At 39.9% G+C, this 20,000-nt stretch overlaps 2 protein-coding genes across 2 annotated transcripts in view; one reads left to right on the forward strand and one right to left on the reverse strand.

The window, feature by feature from the left end:
• Window positions 1-8,228, forward strand: part of LOC138057852 (uncharacterized skeletal organic matrix protein 7-like) — a 9,470-nt gene extending 1,242 nt beyond the window's left edge. The window contains exons 2-4 of the mRNA XM_068903758.1: window positions 5,206-5,509; window positions 6,104-6,324; window positions 7,775-8,228. Coding sequence (XP_068759859.1) covers window positions 5,206-5,509; window positions 6,104-6,324; window positions 7,775-8,066 — 817 coding nt within the window. The 3' untranslated portion in view covers window positions 8,067-8,228. The remainder of the gene's footprint in view (window positions 1-5,205; window positions 5,510-6,103; window positions 6,325-7,774) is intronic.
• Window positions 8,229-8,331: 103 nt separating this feature from the next.
• Window positions 8,332-19,102, reverse strand: LOC138057850 (RNA-binding protein 28-like). The gene is made up of 6 exons (XM_068903756.1): window positions 18,912-19,102; window positions 17,240-17,446; window positions 14,797-15,468; window positions 14,030-14,548; window positions 10,461-10,725; window positions 8,332-9,439 (listed from the first exon to the last, which is right to left on the reverse strand). The coding sequence occupies exons 1-6, from the start codon at window positions 19,075-19,077 to the stop codon at window positions 8,536-8,538; spliced, it is 2,733 nt and encodes a 910-aa protein (XP_068759857.1). The 5' UTR covers window positions 19,078-19,102; the 3' UTR covers window positions 8,332-8,535.
• Window positions 19,103-20,000: the final 898 nt, after the last annotated feature.

Genomic DNA, 20,000 nt, shown 5'->3' on the forward strand with positions numbered 1-20,000 from the left:
TTTTAGAATGTTCGGCATCTTTCCTTTATTTTTGGTGGAAATTAGTCAAACAAAATTAAGGAACACACGCTCCGAAAGGGACACCTTAGTTTGTTTTTCGAAATTAAGAGAATTTCCGACTGAAATTGGAGTTTTTGTGGGGAATACACGCTAACTCCTAGAGACGCTGAAGACTCGCTGAGCTCATCATTTTAAAACTACACTTTAATGTTTACTTCGTGCAAAGAGTCACAATTCCGCGATGATCGTCACGCAGTCACGCAACGTTGTCAATGTCTCTGTGTTTTTAATCGTAAAATTAGATTCGATCCCTTAACGTCTAGCAAGTTCCTTGGCTAGCAAGTTCCTGTACGAGTCTAACTTTACTACAAGCCGCTTGTAGCAAAGTCAAAACGACAACATTGACAACAACACAAACAAAGAAGCAAACGAGAACGTTGCGTGACTGCGTGACGACTATCGTAGTTTTTACAAAGTAATGTAATGGGACATTTCGTGCTTGATATATAGCGTAGGATTAGGTTGAAAATGTAGAACTGATCGATCTCGGTGCTCAGTAATAGGCCTTTTGCAACAAACGATCACATGGTACAAAATCCGCCATGCTGGAGGGCAAGCTCATTATTATTCCCCCACTGGGACATTAAAACAAAGAGACCTGAACCAGTCAAGCTTGAATTGCCTTTGTTTTAATGTCCCAGTGGGGGAATAATAATGAGCTTGCCCTCCAGCATGGCGGATTTTGTGCCATGTGATCGTTTGTTGCAAAAGGCCTAATGTTGGTTCTCGGCCACTGGTTTAAAACTGTTTAAACTACTTCAGGAACCGTCTGGACCCTTTTTAGTTGGCGTATATTCCATAAACTCCAATTTCAGCCGGAAATTCTCTTAATTTCGACAAACAAATTCCGATTTTCAGAAAGCCAAACGCAGGCGCTCGAAAAAATCAACTTCCATTTTAAAACACAAAAACGAAGTCCGATTTGGGAAAAAAAACTAAGATGTCCCTTAAGAGCTTTCATAGCTTCAGTAGGTTCCTTATTTTTTTTACTAATTTCCGCCATAAATGAAAGACAGATGCCGGTCATTTAAAAATAACAGTACAGGGGAATAACGACAAAAATTCAAACAAAAATATTTGGAAAAAAACACCCCGGCCCCACGTTTTGGCTACTACCGGCCGAAAAACTATATGCAAAACTTTGGATTTGAGGAGGCTCGAAATAGTTTCTCCTTTTTTCAAACAAATAAAGATATTCTGTCCTTAGGCACAGTTAGGGTAATCATATCAAGACAAAATTTGGTAAGGGTATTAAGTATCCATTATAGATTTCTCTCATCACATTTTCCTTCAAAATAACGTTACCATGGCAACGATATAATCAAGATTTATTGTCTTTGTTGAAAAACGGGACGGTGAAATCTTCCCATTCAGCGTTACCAGATAATGTTAGAAATAATCTCTAAAATATTTAAAATTCAACAAATCTGTAGTTCAGTTTTTCAGAAGAATAAGTTTTTTTGAAATCTAAGCTAACATAACCGTCCGGAAGCAGAGATATAAACAAGTAAAGTTGCAAAATCAGGAATAATGTTGGGGTTACAAGATCGGCATTTACGCATACGTCACCCGCTCATTCGAGAGCACGTGCGAGTGAAGCTACAGGCCAACACAAACGGCTTTAAGTGAGCATTAATCCGTGGGTGTAAAATTTGCGTAGTTTTCGTGAATAGGAGATGCCTATTCATATTCTATATGTATAGCAATCAGAACAAAGGTGAGTGGAATTAGCGGTATTTGTCTATTTCTAGTGACCCATTTTGAATCGTGAGCTGACGCAAGCAGCTTTTAAAACTGCGTGTGCGGCTTGCGCGCGCGCGCTCAGCTGAAAACCCTTTCGAGCCTCGTTAACATATATCAGAAACCCATAAGGGTTGAAACGTGTAACGCGCGTTCACAGCTTCCGAATATTCAGTGGGAACTGATTGCTTGAATGTTTCAGTGCTAAGTACCATATTTGGAAACCCAATGAAAGGAAGAAAGGAAGAAAGAGATATAGAACAAGAACAGCTAACGAGGGGGGGCGAAAGCGTAAATAATAGTGAAAACGAAACATTAAAGGGCACAGCAATGACACAGCAAAAGACAGAAATGACTCGAGCTGCACGACTCTGGAATGTCGGATTTTTGGAGCTTGTCACTCAAGTGGCCACTCAATGCTGCAGTAATCAAGATGTGGCAAATTTAAAGCGCTATAGATGTCAATCGCGGTTTCTACTGATATAAAGGGTCGCGCACGGTTAAGGACGTTCGCGCTTATTGTTTGTGCGCAACTTTTACCGCGCAGGTATGTCAAGCATTACTTAAGGACGCTTGTGTGCGCTCCAAGGACGTTGGCGCCAAAATCTTCCTACGGTGAGATTTTCTTCCTTTCTCGCCTAGAGTTAGGTCATAAAGTACTTACTCCAAAAATGAAAAAAAAAAATTAATTGGGGGTCACCGACTTCGCTTCGGAGAAAACGGCACAGGAAAAATGCCTTTATTTCAAGAAATCGGTCATAATAGCGAGATGTAGCCTCATCTCCTCATCCATCGAAAATCATAAAATAAACTGTTAGAATGAAGGTTTCCGTGCATAGGTTTTTAGGAGTTGCATTTTTAGATAATTGAATGCCGCTAGGGATGTCGTAAACAGTAGAGTTCATCCTCGACGAGCATTTTCGCAAGCTATATCCGTTGCAACCACTACCGGAATTCGATGGCATGAGGAAAGAAAATGTTAAAAATAAAGATAACTTCTTACGGTGGGAATTTTTTCATTTCATTATATTTTGTAGATAGTAAGTAAAGCAAGTGATTCATGATTATAAAAATAGGGGTCACCAATGATCTAAACGAGTAAAATCGATGTGATTTTGTCACTCGCTCTTGGAAAATTTCGTTTGTCACGTTTTTGCGTGACCTGTTGGGGAAGGACTGCAACCCAAGAGAGGATCGATCGTTGAAGGGATGAAAGGTTTTTACCGAAAAAAAACTTTCTCGAGGATACCAACGAAGTTTTAAGCAGGCGTGATCTTCATTTGGTTATTGTTTTGTATAGTATCTCTTCATTGCCGTCATGCTCATCTTCTGGAGTGTGGTTTTTGTTGTTTCCACGCAGGTCCGCACTATTCAAGCGGACAAGGATGAAAATACTGCTCTATTTTCACGAAAGTGAGGGAAAAGAACTTCAAAAACATGCGTTCATTTTGAACTTAAGTTCGTAGGGTAATAAAAACATTTTAAAAAACGCCCCATTGAAAATACGCAGCGGTTCGTCCTCGAGTTTTTCAAACTTTCGGCCACAGCTACCTTTTCCAGAGCTTTTCCATCCTCCTCTTCAATGTTTCATGATGATTCGGAAATAAAGGTGCCATTCTTTTGCCGGCCTGGAATTTTTACCCCGGCGTTTTTGTCGCCACGTTATTTTAACTAATGCTTAAAAAATATTTCTGAAAGTCAAGTAGACTAGTGCACGACTGAAAAAACAACGTGAATAGCAGTCGTGCAGTTTGTTTGTTTGTTATTTGTTATTTATTTGTTTAAGCAGGTTGAAGTTTTGGCAGCTATTCAGCTGATGTTGACCTGCTATACCCACCCACCCATATACACACAGAGGACAGCCACAACACCGGGAACTTCATCCCCAGTTGTCTACTTGACTTTCGTAAATATTTTTTAAATTAATCAACTTTGACTGATCACAATCTTCTCTGATCTAACGCTGTGCGAGACGTATCGTCCACGGTTTTTGCGAAGGTTTGAAAACCTCAATTTCACTAATGCTCGAAGTAATGCGTGACGTCATATTACAGTCGCGTTACCTGCGCAGTAACATTGGGCACAAACAATTAGCGCGAACGTACTTAAGATCTTATTGCGACAAAAACGATTGGGAATTATTTCCAGGCCGGCAAAGGAATGGCACATTTATTTCCAATTTATCATGAAACGTTAAAGAGAAAGAAGCGAGAGGCTGGGAAAGGTAGCTAATCGAGTAGTGGCTGAAAGTTTTGAAAACTCGAGGAAGGTTGGTTTTGGTCAGCGAATAAAAATAAATATCTTTGCAACTCTATTGTTGGGTAATACTTTAAGGGCACTTATGACGTCATATCGGTTACCATGGCAGCACCCCAGGTCCACAAAAGGGCCCTCTAAATTTCAGTTTTGAAAATTATCTGAAAAACTAAGTCGGTGACCTACCGTTTTTATTTCTTTGTTGAAAAGCTCCCTAAATTCTTCAACTTCTTAGAGAGTATGACAGAAAGTTATTCAGTAGAATTTAAGATACATCGTAAAAAGGCGTTTTATAGTTTACAAAAAATTGTATTTGATAACTTTCCCCGAAATTTTTTTATTTGAAGTGCTATCGTGATTGATACCTGCATGCAAAAAATCAAGATAGGTCACCTAGCAAAATTTTTAGATAAAGACATTTGTTTCCAGCAGATTTTATTTCCTGTTCGCGCGGTTTTACGCCGTGTTTTCACTTCCGGTTTGTTGCGCGCGCTGCTTTTGATAGAAATTTGATTCATCCAGCTAACGCGTATTTCTTAGTTATGGCGTGTCAACTTGTTTGCCTGAAGAAAGTTGAGCACCAATGGTAAGTCCCAAGGATTTAGTACTATATCACAATTTGGTCATCGATCCTGATATCAATGTCATCACATTGGGCATTTAGTCCCTGCCGTGATCCAATCATCATTAGCTCCATTTAATTTAGCAACATTTAAACAAAGCTTATTGGCTTTCAGCCAACAGCTAAGGTTATTGAGTTCAGTGCACTAAGTCTAGCTTAATCTCCGTTAACGTCTTAGCAGATAATAAAATTAGAGTCGTCGGCAAACATCCTTGGTGCAGCGTCCAGCCTGATGCAGTTAGAGAGATCGTTTAAGTGCATATGACACGAAGTTTGTTAATTATTAACTCAACCGAAACCTCGTAATAACTGATACAATGGAGAGGAACATTGCGTTTCCCTACGGTTAATTGCAAAAGAACATGAAATAACACTTGAAATAGCCTGCAATGCGCATTTGCATACATATAAGCCGCTGTACAAGAACACCAATTCAACCAAAAACCATTCACTGTGAAAGAGAAATAATAGTGCGTAAACGCCCATCTATCATTAAGCAAGTATTTCTTTTAAAATTTCAACTCCAGGCCTCACAGTACGAGTATCTGCTTACAGACAGGCTACATGTCCGGTGGAAAGTTGACTTTTGTGGAGTCCAAAGCCTGCCCCAATGGTCCCCCGAAGGGCGGTGTGTGGTTTCCATTTTCAGTCACGGTCAACGACCAAACCGCCCGAGTGTATCACAGTGGGGTCCTGGTGGCCACATTCAAGCCGCATTTCGCTTCAAGGTCACGAGGAGGAGTGCTCATTTTCCATGGTTACAAAAACGTGATACTCTTCCGGAAGTTCCAAACTGCACGTCAACTTTCCTTTACCAAAAGATGCAAGGAGGTAAAGTCCCCTTTAGTTGAAATCTTCAAAGTGCTAAATCAACTTAAGAATAAAAAGGCTGGCTGACAATGATCATCCCCAATGTATATCATGTTCCCTTAAAAATGTTTCATAGTATTTTTTCGCAAGTCACTCCTTTTTCATTTATTCCAAAATTATCCCCAAATTTGGCATTGATTTAAATTAGTCCATCTTGTCTCTTAACTCTAATTCTCTGACACTCCATACACTGAGGAATTATTTCCCCGGTAATGAGAGAGGTAAAAATGCCTCATTTGAACTCGTACACAGCAGCATTTCAAATAAAGCGGCTATGGTGGAGTAAGGTTTATTGGTCTGAAAACTGACTCGTGGTTATACAAATTAATATTTTTTAGGTCTGTGGTACAGCAAAGAAAAATCAAGAACATTAATTCCATTGACTAAAACGACTCAAAGCGTTTTTAAGAACGATTAACCATGATTATAGTAATTACACTCCATGGTAGCAGTTTTTTCAGAGTTTTCGTCAGTTTTTGTAAATTAAGTGGTGTTTCTAACTTTTGTTCCATTTACTCGTTAAGAAAAGGCCGATCATCAGAGAGTATTTTTCAGGTGGTTGAGTTTCCTGGTTATGTCAAAATGGATGCTAGCAATGGAAGTTGGCCACAAGATGCCTTCTGTCAAGTGGCCTTTGAAAGCGATGGTAGAAACACGACTTACGAGATTACAGCAGACTTGTACAACTTCATAGGACGTAACAGTGTCAACTTCGGACACCTGGGGCTGTTTTTTAATGCAGAAGATGAGGACAACTATGATTTCGTCTACTTCAGGTTTACAAAGGCGTCTTAGTTGATTATTCAGTTCGCACAATCGACTTTTAGTCGAACCCAATAACGTAGGGTTTCTAGTGCCACCTGAATACGGGGCTAACCTACTAACGCACTTGAGAACTTGATAACGATCACCGAAAAAGCCGGCGTTTTGAAATTAAGGTGGCTCAAACCAGTTTCAACACTTAAAAGAAACGTTCTCATTTGAAGGATTGACACTACAACACTTATCACTTAACAGCAATGTTATGGTACCATTATGATATCAAACACCAATTGTTTCTGAAAAAGATTCGGTCGTTTTTGTGATGTAAAACGTTACCGTGGCAACAAGAAAGCTCTGCAAAAACACCCCATATTTTGGCTTTAGTTGCCTATATCTCAAAAACGAACTTGGTGACCCCCTTTTTTTATATCTGAAATGTAATCAAAATGCCAGGATAAAACTATCTGCAAAGGTGTAAAGAATTCTGTGAAGCAGATTCAGAGCCACCTTAAATAATTGAATCCCTGAATCCGCACCACAGAATTTTTTTGAACTTTGCAGGGAGTTTCATCTTGGTCTGTTGATCACTTTTGTGCAATAAAAAATGGGGGTCACCAAGTTCGTTTCTGAGATATAAGCAACTAAAGCCAAAATATGGGGTGTTTCTGCAAGGCTTTCCTGTTGCCATGGTAACTTAATACGTCACAAAAAGGACTGCACCTTGTTCAGCAATAATTGATGTTTCACATGGTACCATAACATTGGTGTTACGTGATAAAGTGTTGTCGTGACAATCTTTCTAATAACAAGGTCTCTGAAAAGTGTTGAAACTGGTTTGAGACACCTTAAAGTTAAATTAGAGGGTCAGGATGGGGGTGCTGGAATCTCAGCTATCAGCTAGATTTTCGCCCATTTCTCAGCTGTCAGCTACATTCTTGGCCGTTTCTCATCTAAAAGTTAAAATACACATTAACAATTCTCAGCTATCAGTTAAAAAGCACATCGTTTCTCAGCGAACAATTAAAATTTTGGCCGAATCTCAGCTATTAGTTAACCCCATACATACCCTCAAATTAACCTCCACATGAAATTATCTGTAGTTGTGGTTCAGAATTAGAATAATTCTTCATTTCTGTGCTAAGTCGATCTAATAGATTCGATGTTGCTGTCACTCATGACGCAAGAGTTTCTTAAAAAAAACAAAACAAAAAGCAAGTTCATCCTCACTCGCACACTAACCCTGTTTCAGTGGAAATTTCACATCCACCGAGTCAAATACTGCAGAGGCAGAAACTTTCGTCAAAAATCACTTGTTTTCAAACCAATGCAGAGATTGGTCACTCTTTCATTCCCAAAGTGTTCCCAATTGAGGACTAAAATAGAATGGCGTTTGCCATTATTGGAACTGAAACGATTAATTTGTAGCATTTAGGAAATAATCAAATTCGCTCTTCCTTTTGTCAGGCTTCACAACGCCGGGAGATGTTTCCAGACTGGATACCTCTTCAAGGGCCAACCTAAATTTGACGGTGCTAAATCATCATCATGCCCTACTGGTCCTCCCAAAGGAGCAGAATGGTTCACTGCCAAGGTGGTAGTGTCCAACGCCACCCCTGCTGGGGAGGTCAAGGTGTACTTGAAAGGCACCTTGGTGACTTCATTCAACCCACGCTACCCGATCAAAAAACACGGAGGTATTTTGGTTGCCAATGGCTACACAAACGTGATTTACTACCGAAATTTCAAGATTCTGTGAGCAGAGGCTCCAAAGAAGACTTATACCGGAAAATAAGTTTTGGATTACATTAGATGTAGTGAAATTAATTGTTCTCTAGGGAAAACGACTTGTTCATTTCACCAGAAAAATGTGACAAGAGTTAAAAGTTTAATCGAAAATAAAGATGCCATGGTCAATGATCGGATTGTCTCACATTTATGAATCAATGCAGTGTTTTTTACAAGACCGTTTTACCAAAATGCCATACAGTTTTAGAGTGTGCCACAAAAGCAATGAAGAAATCAAGGCGTAGCTGAATAATTTTAATTCGCTCGAAAATCAGGTGAACCATTTTTCCATTTCTTGTTTGCTTAGAAGGTGCAAAGCTTCATATAACTTTGATACGTTTTTTCACACTCTTCTGCATCAAATGCAGGAACAAGTTACTTAATTAAAAAGGAATCGCGCTTTGGGGAATAATCGACATAAATCAGTCATAGTCACTGGGTCAATCATCGAACCAACGAGGGCGTTTCGCAGGAGACTCGCCATCGTTCTCCCCAAACAGCTTTTTCTTATATTTGTTTACCAAGTCTGAGAAATTCGATTCCTCTATCTTGTCCTGTTCTTTTCGTCTCCTTCCTTTCCTCTTTTTACTTGCCGAGCTGAAGGTCTCAACTTCGCTCGAGGAAAGAGATGACCAGCCATTTGTCTGCACACTTTTCTGCTTGTGTGAGCTTTCTTTCATTTTGCTTGGTGGGCTTGAAGGGATAGAAGAGAACTGTTTTCTGCTTTGACGATCATTTTTACCGAGTTTTCGTGGCCCTGGCAACTCGGTGGAAATATTATTTTTTCCTCTTTTCGCTTTCCACGAATTTCTTTTTGCACTACTTCCTTCTCCATCCTTGTTAAAATGTTTTGCCGCGCTGTCTTCATCAGCAGCTTTCTGACCTTCCGACTTTCGTTTCTTTTTCGCTTCTCTCTTTCGTTGCCGCGCCTCTCTTCGCTTCATATTCTTCTCCAGTCTTTTCTCCTTATTCGTCTTAGGTTTCTCAGTGTTGGCATGCTCTTCCTCACCCTGCCGCTGCTGGTGACGACCCTTGTCTAGTCGGCGCTTCTTCGCTTTAACAACATTGTTGTTTTCCAAAGAGAACTCCACGATCGGCCTGCGATCCGCGCCAAAGATATCTGGATTGTTATTGGTTGCTCGTAGAGCCGCTAAGGCATCGTTATGGTTGTTAAATTCCACAAATCCGAATCCCAAAGATCGCGCCCGGCCCGTGCTATCCATACGATCCTTGCTTCTAACGATGAGAACACTATTTACGTGCAGCTTCCTTCCTGTGGAAGTGCTGACGATTTCCTTGAGCTTATTATCGCCAACGTTAAGTGGAAGGTTTCGAACGCAAAGTCTAAAAAAAAAAAAAAAAAAAAAGAATTGTCACGACATAATAATTTGCATGCAGCCGGTTCTAAGCGTGGGTGAACGTGAGTGGGGAGGGCTCGATTAGTCCTTGCGAGACCTGCCCTCGGCACTCTCACTGTAATAATCAATGACAACTCGGGAATACTCGGAAAATTTTAGCGCTCCTTGGAGTTGAACCTGACCTAGCAATTAACCTACCACGAAGCTAGAAAAAACCGGTGTAAATGTAGGCCATTGAACTCCAGTGGTTCAGATAACAGCCATCTTGCACACTGCTACAAATGGAATTTTACGTTTGAAATTCGAAAATTCGTGAAACAATGTAATTTTTTGTAGATGGTCACTCGGGGATGCTCGGAAAAATGCGAGTGCTCCTGAACAGAGGTATGACCTTCCGATGACTTGTTCGTTCAGATGCGCTACGACTGAGCTACAGGAGATGCGTGGGGGTCAGGCCATTAAACTAGGTTCGTTATTAAAAAATTTGTCTTTGACAAGACGAAGTTGTTGGAATTCATTGTACGTTTCCTCAGGTAACGGAGTGGCCATCCAGATGACCCCGTCCGAAGACTCTTTGGGTTAAACGCGAAGTGAGAGGGTACAAACACACACACAACGGAGAAACTAAGGGCGCGTTCGATTGACCCTATTCCGGATATGAACACTTGGAGTAATAATTTAAAACGGTATGTCTGGCGTTTTGAAGCAAAAAGGATAATAAATTTATGTTTAAAATAGCAATTTAGAAGGTGTTTGACAATTTTAATGTGAATCTCCGTTAAAACGAAGGATTTCTAACTTCTATTCCATGTATTCCTATTTCGGAATACGGTCAATCGAACGCACCCTAATTTTCCCCGAATGCCAAACTATTGTAGCTTTGTAACCATGCTAATATTTTCGAGGGTGATAGCAGGCTCCTTTCAAGTCAGGACGAAAGGGCTCAATTTCAATTCGTGAACCATTTTATTGTAAAATCATTCTGAATAAGGGATGATGTTACTTGCCTGGTTGGAGAGACAAAATAGTTTGGATCTGCAAGCTTAGCTTTCTTTTCCTTTTCAGCATTTTGTCTTTTCAGCAAATCACCCTTTGACAATCCTTGAGCTGCAGATGACCCTGCTAAAATCAGACCCTCCTTCGCAAGGTACAAGTTACGTTTGTCTTTGTTGACCTTCTTCCCTTCTACTTTCTTTTCTTTGGCGAGTTCCGCTGCCTTTCCCCGAGTCACAGCTTTAGTAATGTTCAATTTAAAGTTATCTAAAGAAAGACCTAAAAAATATACTCACAGTCAAAGATGAAACTTTGCGGTTGTCTAAAAATGCGCAGTAACTGTAAATAGGTAATATAACTTAATAATAATAATAATCAAATGAAGCTATGATCTTTGCAGTTGTGAAAGCAATTGCAGGACTTCAACCGGATTTGAACCCGTGACCTCGCGTTACCGGTGCGACGCTCAAACCAACTGAGCTATGAAGCCACTGACGTTGGGAGGTGGTCATTTGTTGTTTCTACTGGTCCCGTGAGCCATGAATCAACGCTTAAATGATATAAAACTATATCCAACGTCAGTGGCTTCATAGCTCAGTTGGTTAGAGCTAAAATTTGAACAATTTTCTAATTCAGTTAATTCTTCTCATGCTTTATTTATTGCAACAATGTCTAGTTTCCATTCCCCCCTTGAGGAGTTCGGTCACAAAAGGCAAAACGGGCACTTTGGATTCTGTTAAACGACTGAAAACGCTCGCACACTACGCGGATAACAAACGATTTTTAAAATCGTTCGAACGAATTGCTAAAATGTTCGAACGGTTTGCATGATTGTTGGAACGCACGATCTTGAAATTCGTACGGATCGTCTAAATTTCCAAACAAATTGCTTACCTATCAACATTCATTTTTCATACGCGCGTGCCGCGCATGGAATGTTCTTCCCGCTGAGCTACGCACAAGGCACATCTCTCTAGCTTCATTTAAAAGTTTATTACTTCAATATTATAAAAAGGCTCTGAACTTGTACGACGTTGACGACATTAGAACCTGGAGAACAATCTGTCCTAGGTGTAACACAGCGAGGTCTCTCCTATGCCCGCTAACGTGCTGCTTCTAGCAATTTGGACTTCCGCTTTGTTTCCTCTCAAGTTTCATGCTTACATATTAGTATCTTTAGTTATTAAGTATTTTATATAAATAATTAACTAGGGATCCACTGTAATTGGCTATGCTGTTGTGGTCTCCCCGCCTAATAATTTTTTTTTTTTTTCTCCTTGTATTATTTTTTCTATTTTTACCTGTATATTTATATTGTATTCCAGTTAGGCGAAGCTAAATAAATAAAATACCCCGTTTGGGAACGGATGGGTTTAAGTTTGGCTACACGTGAAGCGAGCCTGATCTATTAAAACAGTGGAACTCTTAATTCGGCATCGAAGAATCCTCTTTATAATCAACGCCTCTAAGGGGAAAATTTTTCCCTTGATTTGCATTTATTTGTTGCTTTCACAGATTTCAAAATCTTTATCTTTTTCTTCGGAAAACTGTAGTAAGCCACCTTAAGCCCCTAACTAAAGGTTTTAAGTTAACATCAGTTTTGTTTATGTGTAATCAAGGGTACACTCATTCTCGGTTAACAGTCTGTTAAGACCATCCATCTCCCAAAGACCCTTCACACAAAACTAAAGTTCTTCCACCCAAAAATTAACTTTGTATTATGTGCAGTTGACAAAATTGGGAGATTGGCGAATGATCCTATGCCTGAGCGGATGAGAGGAATGAGTCAATTTCTGACAAAATCGGGACTACAGAAACTTTAGAAGAACAAGCCGCCTTCAAGGGCGTATTCGTGGAATGCGCAAACAGTTAACACAAATTGTCCAGTTACAGTCAACGTCAAGTACAGGTAAACTTCGGAAAATGGCGAGAGATTACCAGAAAGATAAATCTGTAATATAACTTGAAGTTGTTTGTTGTAAAAACTCATTATTAATGTTACTAAATTTGCAAATGCAAACAACGAAGCCCTATTAGCAGGTTATCAGGATACGGGATTTTTTATTTATTTATTTTTTGGAAGGAGACTTTATTCAAATCCAACAGTTTTACTTGCTTCCTTAACTCCGTTCATCCAAAAATTACAAGATCAGCCTTAAATCATCCGAAAAGCTTACTACAAATCACAGTTCAATAACTTCTCATCCTGTTTGGTATCGTAACTCATTACGGTGCTATGGTAGACATCTTTGCTAGATACCCCCTGAGAAGACATGTGGTTCAGTAAAATACTAAACCCAGGACGCTTGAAGAAAATAAAAGGAAATTGAGAAACATTTGGTTTCAAGGCTGACATGTTGACCATTTACAACTTCTTTTTCACCACAAGCTTAAGCGTGTACTCTGAGTTTTCTGACAGCTTTCCAACAGCATTGTTACCCAAGTTAATCCCTATCCGGCGGGGTTAGTATTTGGATGGGGGACGTCAAAATATGCGACTTGCTGTCAGGAACATACGACCAAAAATTCTATTTTAACGCTCAAAAATGCGAACTAAGCAAGGTACAGATTTTGCTAGCCTGCTTTATGCAAAACAAATATTGACGCAAAAGTAAATAAATATTAATATGTAGTTTTTAAGGAGAGCAGAAGGAACTTTTAGGAAGTGTCGATCGAGAATAAAACAATTTGCCATCAGCGAAAAACATTTCGGGTGATTTTTTTTACGTTCAATCAGAGTTTAATTTTTCTATCGTACTTTTGGTCGTACAAGTAAAATCGCAAAAACGAAAGTGACATCGATTTTAGCGGCCGCCTGTGATCAAGTTACCTTGCGTGTTTAATACTGACAACTCACGAAACAAAGGATGCGTCTGTGACAAAATGTCGGCAAGATACCGGGTTTTTGTTAGTTTGCTTTTTTTTTTCTTTCAAGTGTTATAAAGTTCGACAAGATATATGTGCGAATTTAACAGAAAGATCCGCAATCGTTGATGCTAGCCCAAGTGTCAGCTGAAGTTAAGCTCCCCCAAATAAGGTTAGTACTTGGATGGGGGAGGGACCCATTTTCTTTCTACGTCAAAATGGCGAACAAACTGGTTCCCAAGAAATATTGGAGTATTCGCTCTATGCAAAATACTTCTAATGAAGTATTCGTTCTATGCAAAATAATGTTCACAGCGGAACACACAAGTACGAAGCAAGATCTAGAAATAACGTAGACAATTCTCCTTACCTTTAAAGCTTGCCTTTCTCAAAGAAAAAGCACCTGTCCACTTTATCGAATAGTTTAATACTGAATCAATCATGGCCACACTAAATGTTTGCTTTCATCTAAATAACGAAAGTGTGTCACGGTAGCCGAGTGGTCTAGCGCGCTCGCAGGTAATTGTGAAGGTTGAGAAAGTATATGAGTTCCCCTCGGGGCAGGGAAGTCTGGAAATAATGGAGGGAATATAAGTGATTTCACCTGATCGGAGATTACTTTAATATCCGTGGGGTATGCACATTTGTGACTACCAACAAAGAAAAGACACCAGACCGGTTGCAAGACGTGACTGACTTCTATTCTAAATTTCCTTACCTGAGCCTTGGTCCCCAGCTTCCACAAGGCATTTCTCAGCACTTTCCATTGCTTTAAACTTCACAAAGGCCATTCCTCGGCTGTGACCCGTTCGTTTGTCCTCCAACACAATGCAGTACTCCATCTTACCAAACTGCTCCAGCAACTGACAAAGTGACTCTTCATTGGTATCAAATGACAAGTTCCGGATAAACAAAGTTTTGCCTTCTTTTACATCAGACACTCGCTTTGGTTTCTGTGTTGCCATAGTGTATTTGTGTTGTTGTTCATCTTTGTGCCCTTCACCCTCTTCTTCTTCTTCATTATCAGAGTGGTCATGTTCCTTTCCACTTGAGTCACTGTCAGTCTCTGTGTCATTTTGACTGTCTGACAAATCCTCACTATCCCTTTTTTTCTCATCTGCTGAATTTTTTCCCACATTTTCAGCTTCAGTATCCCCTTCTTGCTCATCTGCTGAATTCCTTTCCACGTTTTCAGCTTCATCTACCTCTTCTTCATTCTCTTCACGTTTGCTTTCATCTGTTTACGAAAGTCACACAAAAGCAATCAGGGGCAGACATTTAGTTTACCAGCTTATTTGAGCATAACTTCAGGCTACTAAAAGGAACTGAGCAGACCATTCATGGCAAGGGATGGGTGTGTGTTGAAAATGAGAGTTGAAGGAGAGGGGTTTGGGGGGAGGGGGAGGGTGAGGTAATTTAGTTTGCTTCATGTCCATCCATGAGAAATTATAAGACCCCGTAGTAAGCAAAATTTAGTGTCCAAACCTTCTTTAAGTCCCTTTTTCATCTCATAAACCGATTTTTCCATAGCCCAATCTACAGCAACAGGTCTGCCCAAAATCTTTTTCATGTTTGACTCCTTGATGGCCTTGGCAGCCTCGAAAAAGTTAGAAAACTGCACAAATCCAAAACCAGCACGGCACTTTCTTTCTCCATCCAACTTGGTAGGGATATGCACATTAATGATCTGTCCAAAGTGGGAGAAAAAGTTCTGCAAGTCCTCCTCTTTGCACTTGAAGGACAAGTTTCTCACAATAATTCTTGACTTCTTCAAAGATTTTTGACTTGGCATCTTTCCCTCTCTTGAAAGAAGTACAGCTTCAATGGTATTGCCTTTAAATATTCTCCCAGACAATTTTTTCACCACTACTCTTGCATCTTTGTGGGATTCAAAGACCACAAAAGCTGTTGCTTTTTCTCTGCCTTCCACTGGAAATGTAACTTTTTCAACTTTCCCAATCTTACGGCACTTTTTTCTGATGTGGTTTGGCTTAAGCTCATCAGCAAGTCCAGTTATTACTACAGTCCTTCCAATATCACTTTTTGTATTTTTCCTTTGTGATTTTGGTTTCTTTGCTTGTTTAACCGTGTTGTCTGATGGCTCCTCTACCTGATCCTCTGGGTCCAAAGCTGTAATTGTTTCATCCTCCTGGACATCTAAAAAAGTCGAAATCAACATTGGAAAGCTTGCAACTTACCACAATCATTATAAGTTATTTGGACCATTAAAAATCTGAATGAGAACAACAAGAAAAAAATGCAGAACACATGTCTTGGAGATGCAGAGGCTTCCTGGAAAACAACACAAAGGTCTCCTCATCATCTACAGTAAAACTAAGCTTACAGTTGGAGCTATTATAAGCATAGGATTCTGGACTATTTAATTACCAATAGCTACTATAGCCTCGTTTTTGAACTCCATAACCTATTTATGCATTCGCCATTGACCAATCAGAAACGCGATATTTTGTAGTCTAAGTCATAGAGTATTTGGTAACAGAGACAATACGATACAATGTAAGAACAATAAAACAATTCAAGTAAACCTTATTTTTGAATTCATTTTTCAAACTAGTTTGTTTTTTTTTACTTTTCTTTGTTTCAGATCTATAAGACAAAGGAAAGTATAAAAACAAACTACATGTAGTTTGAAAATTTGTAAACAAATTTAATTACCGGTGCAACATGTGCAAAGTGTGTGTGTTGGAGTTGTTGTAGGGACTACCCAAGATACATAATATTATAGTTGTTGGCCAGGCAGCATTTTAGGCCAAGTTTCCTGCATACCATCCTGGTGCCCTATCTACCCAGCAACTGCACCGGCCAGGTCTGCCTTCAGTTTAAACACACAAGATATGCCCAAGATTGATATGCAACTTCTGTATGAAAAAGGTTAAGAAGTCTTCCCAAAGGCTTCTATTCACCTGAAAGTCATCTGTTTCCAGAAGAGCTGGTGGTAACAGTAAAAACGTGTTTCTTAACCCAGTCACATCTAAAGCGTCCCCAATTGGCGTGTAAAATTGTTCTTTGACTTGATTTGCATTAATTTTTAGAGCAAGTTTCAATCGAGTGTCATAAAACCAAAACCAAAGTAATTACATGTACTTTGGCCAATCAAAAAGGACAGAGACAATCCAGTAAACCAATCAAACCTCTAAGTAATTACATTTGTACATGTAGGCAACACAAAGCACGGGAAAATGTGCACGCCCAAGCCACGATTGGTTTTGGTTTCACTTCTGATTGGTTGAAAAAATGGCGCAAGAACTTTGAACCAATCACTGAGGGAAGTGATGCAAAACCAAAGCAATTCGCTAATTACTTTCGACACTCAATTGAAAACCGCTCTAACTTCAGTGTCCCCAACTAGTGCTCCAGTGCTAGAACGACTAGACACTTAAGTAAAGTTCCTTCCCTTTCCTTTGGCGTTAGCCAGAGTAAATCTTCAAGTGTTACTCTCAGGTGAGAAGGGTTAAAGGGGTTTACCTACCTACCTACCTAAAGCACCCCAATCGACCAGTCTCACCCTCAGTTGGGGAAGGGCTAAACCTGACTTTTGAAGTAACTGTAGGCAAACATGTAGTGTACATGTAATTAGGACAAGGATGTTTCTGTTTAGGTTACTTTAAGTGCAATACAGAAGTTGCTATGGAAACAAAGCGATGAAATGACTTTGTTGAGTATACATTGTATAAAAAAAATGTATGCAATTGCTCGTGCATTTCGTGATTTATGGTCACTCATGTTGTTTTGAAAGTTCTCAAATTGCACGAGCCGTATTTTGAGAACTTTCAAGACATCATATATATTACAACATGTACATAAATCCCCAAACGCACGAGCAAGAGATTCCTTACACTTATCAAGGTAATTGTTTTGTCATAGTGATGTCTATGGCATTCTGTACTTGATGAGAAAATTTGCTTACTTGGGTTTTCCTCAGTGTGATTATCATCCTCATGACTGACATTTCCACCTGGCTTAAATTTCCTCTTTTCTTGTTTTGGTTTCTTGTTGGCAAAACAAACACCAAGTTTCCTCCCACGAAAGGTCTTCACAGCACTTGCAGCTTTTTCTGCATCTTCAGGCAGAGCAAATATGACATAGCCAAAACCACGACATTGATCTGTTTTCCCTAAAATGAAACAATGAATATCAAATAAGTTCATTTTAAGTAATACTGTAGATACAAGCATGAGCGGCAGATCTGTATCACATTTACAAAATCTCAGCTTTGCCGTGAGTTTGTAAATGTATCAAAGATCTGACGTGAACATTGTACAGTATAGCACTTATTAAACGTCACCATTTATTTATAATAAGTATTAATGTGCACTAGGTATTTTTGCCGAAGAGAAATCTTTATCAGATAATACTGATATTGATTAAGAAAACATTTCTTTTGTTTTCTTATGAATTATTAATGAGTTTTATTATGATTTACAGAAAATTCACAGGAGAGTCAGGAAGGCTTAGGGTGCGTTCGATTGACCGTATTCTGGAATAGGAATGCATGGAATATAAGTTAGAAATCCTCCATTTTTACGGAAATTCACATTAAAATTGTCAAACATCTGCTAAAACGCTATTTTAAACATACCATTTTAATCATCACTCCACGTATTCTTATTCCGGAATAGGGTCAATTGAACGCACCCTTAGTGGTTATCAACCATGCCTTCCACCTCTGTGCCCCGGGTTCAGTTCTCGGCCCCATTCGTATATGGGCTGAGTTTCAGTTGATCTCAACCTGACTCTGAGGGTTTTTCTCCGGGTACATTGGTTTTCCTCCCTCAGCAAAATTGATTCCCAGCCTATTTCATCTGGCTGTGGTGCTGTGCTCCAAGTTCATACGTGGGTCGTGTTCAGGAGCAGAGCACCTAGCCGACAGCACAGCTGACCTTCTGCCCCACCTCATCGAGCCACTCCCTCAGCAATTCAGTCTCCGACTACGAGTAGGAGGCAGGTCAGGCATTATAGCTCAGAAGAACACAAAGTAGAAAGTTGCAGCTCAGTCGCTCAGCCTTAAACAATCAGTCTCACAGTTTGTGGTTAAACAGCAGCAGCCACATGGCCAAGGAACAGAGTTTGCCACCAGTCTCCAAGTGTATTCAGTACGGCAAGTTTGAAACACTGGTCACATTCCCCAGGTCACTTGATACAATATTCCACAAAAGCAACCCAAAACCTTCAAATTGGCTAACCTTAGGCCTAACCATCGTTTTAGGCCTAATGAGGCCTAAATTTACAAGCATTACATGTACTGTAGTAAAAGTTTTGAAACGAGTGACCAGTGGAAAGTGACCTGTACTTTAAACCTGTTGGTAACAGTGCGCCATGATCAAGGAGAAATTCGTCCACCACAGAAATCGATTTTTGACTAAAGATCTACCGTATACGTATGCTTTACATGAAGCAATAGATTCTTCAGTAAGTTATTTAATAATTTGTTGAGAAATCTTAAATTTGAATCATTCTCTTCAAAGACATGTGCTTAAATTTCGCCATCACTTAATGCAGAGCTTAATGCGATCAAGATCTTGATCAATCGCTATAACATTTGAGAACTTCCACGTGCTCCCGTACATGTAGCGACTCACCATTTTCACGAATAACGAAGGAACTCCTAATGGGACCAATGTCACTAAACAAATTTTCAAGGTCTGTGTCAGTTGTAGAAAAAGGCAGATTACGCACAAAAACAACCTTTTGAGAAACTAGAGCGTGATCATTTGATTTCCCCTTCTTTGAGACAGCGTCCGACATGTTGGTTATTAAAATGACACCTTATGGTTCATACACTCTCGATCCACACCGGCTGAGAGAGTTACCTCTGCACATACATGCTCGCAGGCTCTCTCTATGTCTCTCGTCTTTGTTGCACAATTTTTTCTCAAGTGAAACTACGATCCTCGCAGTTATGAACGCAGTTATGAATCCGTGACCTCGCGATGCTGGTGCGACGCTCTAACCAACTGAGCTACGAAGCCACTGGTGTTGGGAGCTGGGGGGGAGGGGGGGGGGGATGAGGATGTCTTGAAAACAAAGACCCCTAAGACTCCCTAAGACCCCGCAAGACCCTAATGCTCGGAAATGAAGAAAAATAACCCAAAACCCTCAATTTGGCCAACCCTAGGCCTAAAAGCCAACTTCAGGCCTAGTTAGACCTAGGGTTAGCCAAATTGAGGGTTTTGGGTTACTTTCTTCGTTTTCGACTCTTAGGGCTTTGTTTTCAAGACACCCGAGGTGGGGGTCGTTTCTCGAAAGTCCCGATAACTTTTCGGGTCCGAAAAGTCATTTGGGAAACTGCCATGCGCTTGTTTTGATAAGTCGGTTATTTAACATGTTTTCAAGGTCCCAAAAAGTAAATGATGGTGAAGTTTGTTGACTTGAAATCTCGTTCATATGTTCCTGTGATGCGATGTGAATGAATCAATGAACGAACTGATGATATATGAAATGAATCATATATTGAACTGCGGATATGAAATCAAGTGAAGCTATGATCCTCGCAGTTATGAACGCAATTTTAGCAATTGCGTAGGGAAGTTTACACTTTTTCTCTTAACCCGTTCCCTGCTCACTTTCAGCACGCACGCGTGGATTTAGTTTGTTTTTTACCTCAGCGCTCCCCCTTGTTGTGGAATTATTTGCGTTGGAGCTTTTAGTCTGTGCAACATAAATGGAGA

Source organism: Montipora capricornis, chromosome 7 (assembly GCF_036669925.1).
Source record: "Montipora capricornis isolate CH-2021 chromosome 7, ASM3666992v2, whole genome shotgun sequence".
NCBI classification, from domain to species: Eukaryota; Metazoa; Cnidaria; class Anthozoa; order Scleractinia; family Acroporidae; genus Montipora; species Montipora capricornis.

Coding starts and splice junctions, on each gene's coding strand:
- LOC138057850 (XM_068903756.1), bottom strand. CDS start 19,077: ATGTCGGACGCTGTCTCAAAGAAGGGGAAATCAAATGATCACGCTCTA. Junction 17,447..18,911: donor CTTCGTTATTCGTGAAAATG/GTGAGTCGCTAC, acceptor GTTTCATTTTAG/GGAAAACAGATCAATGTCGT. Junction 15,469..17,239: donor TCACACTGAGGAAAACCCAA/GTAAGCAAATTT, acceptor CGACTTTTTTAG/ATGTCCAGGAGGATGAAACA.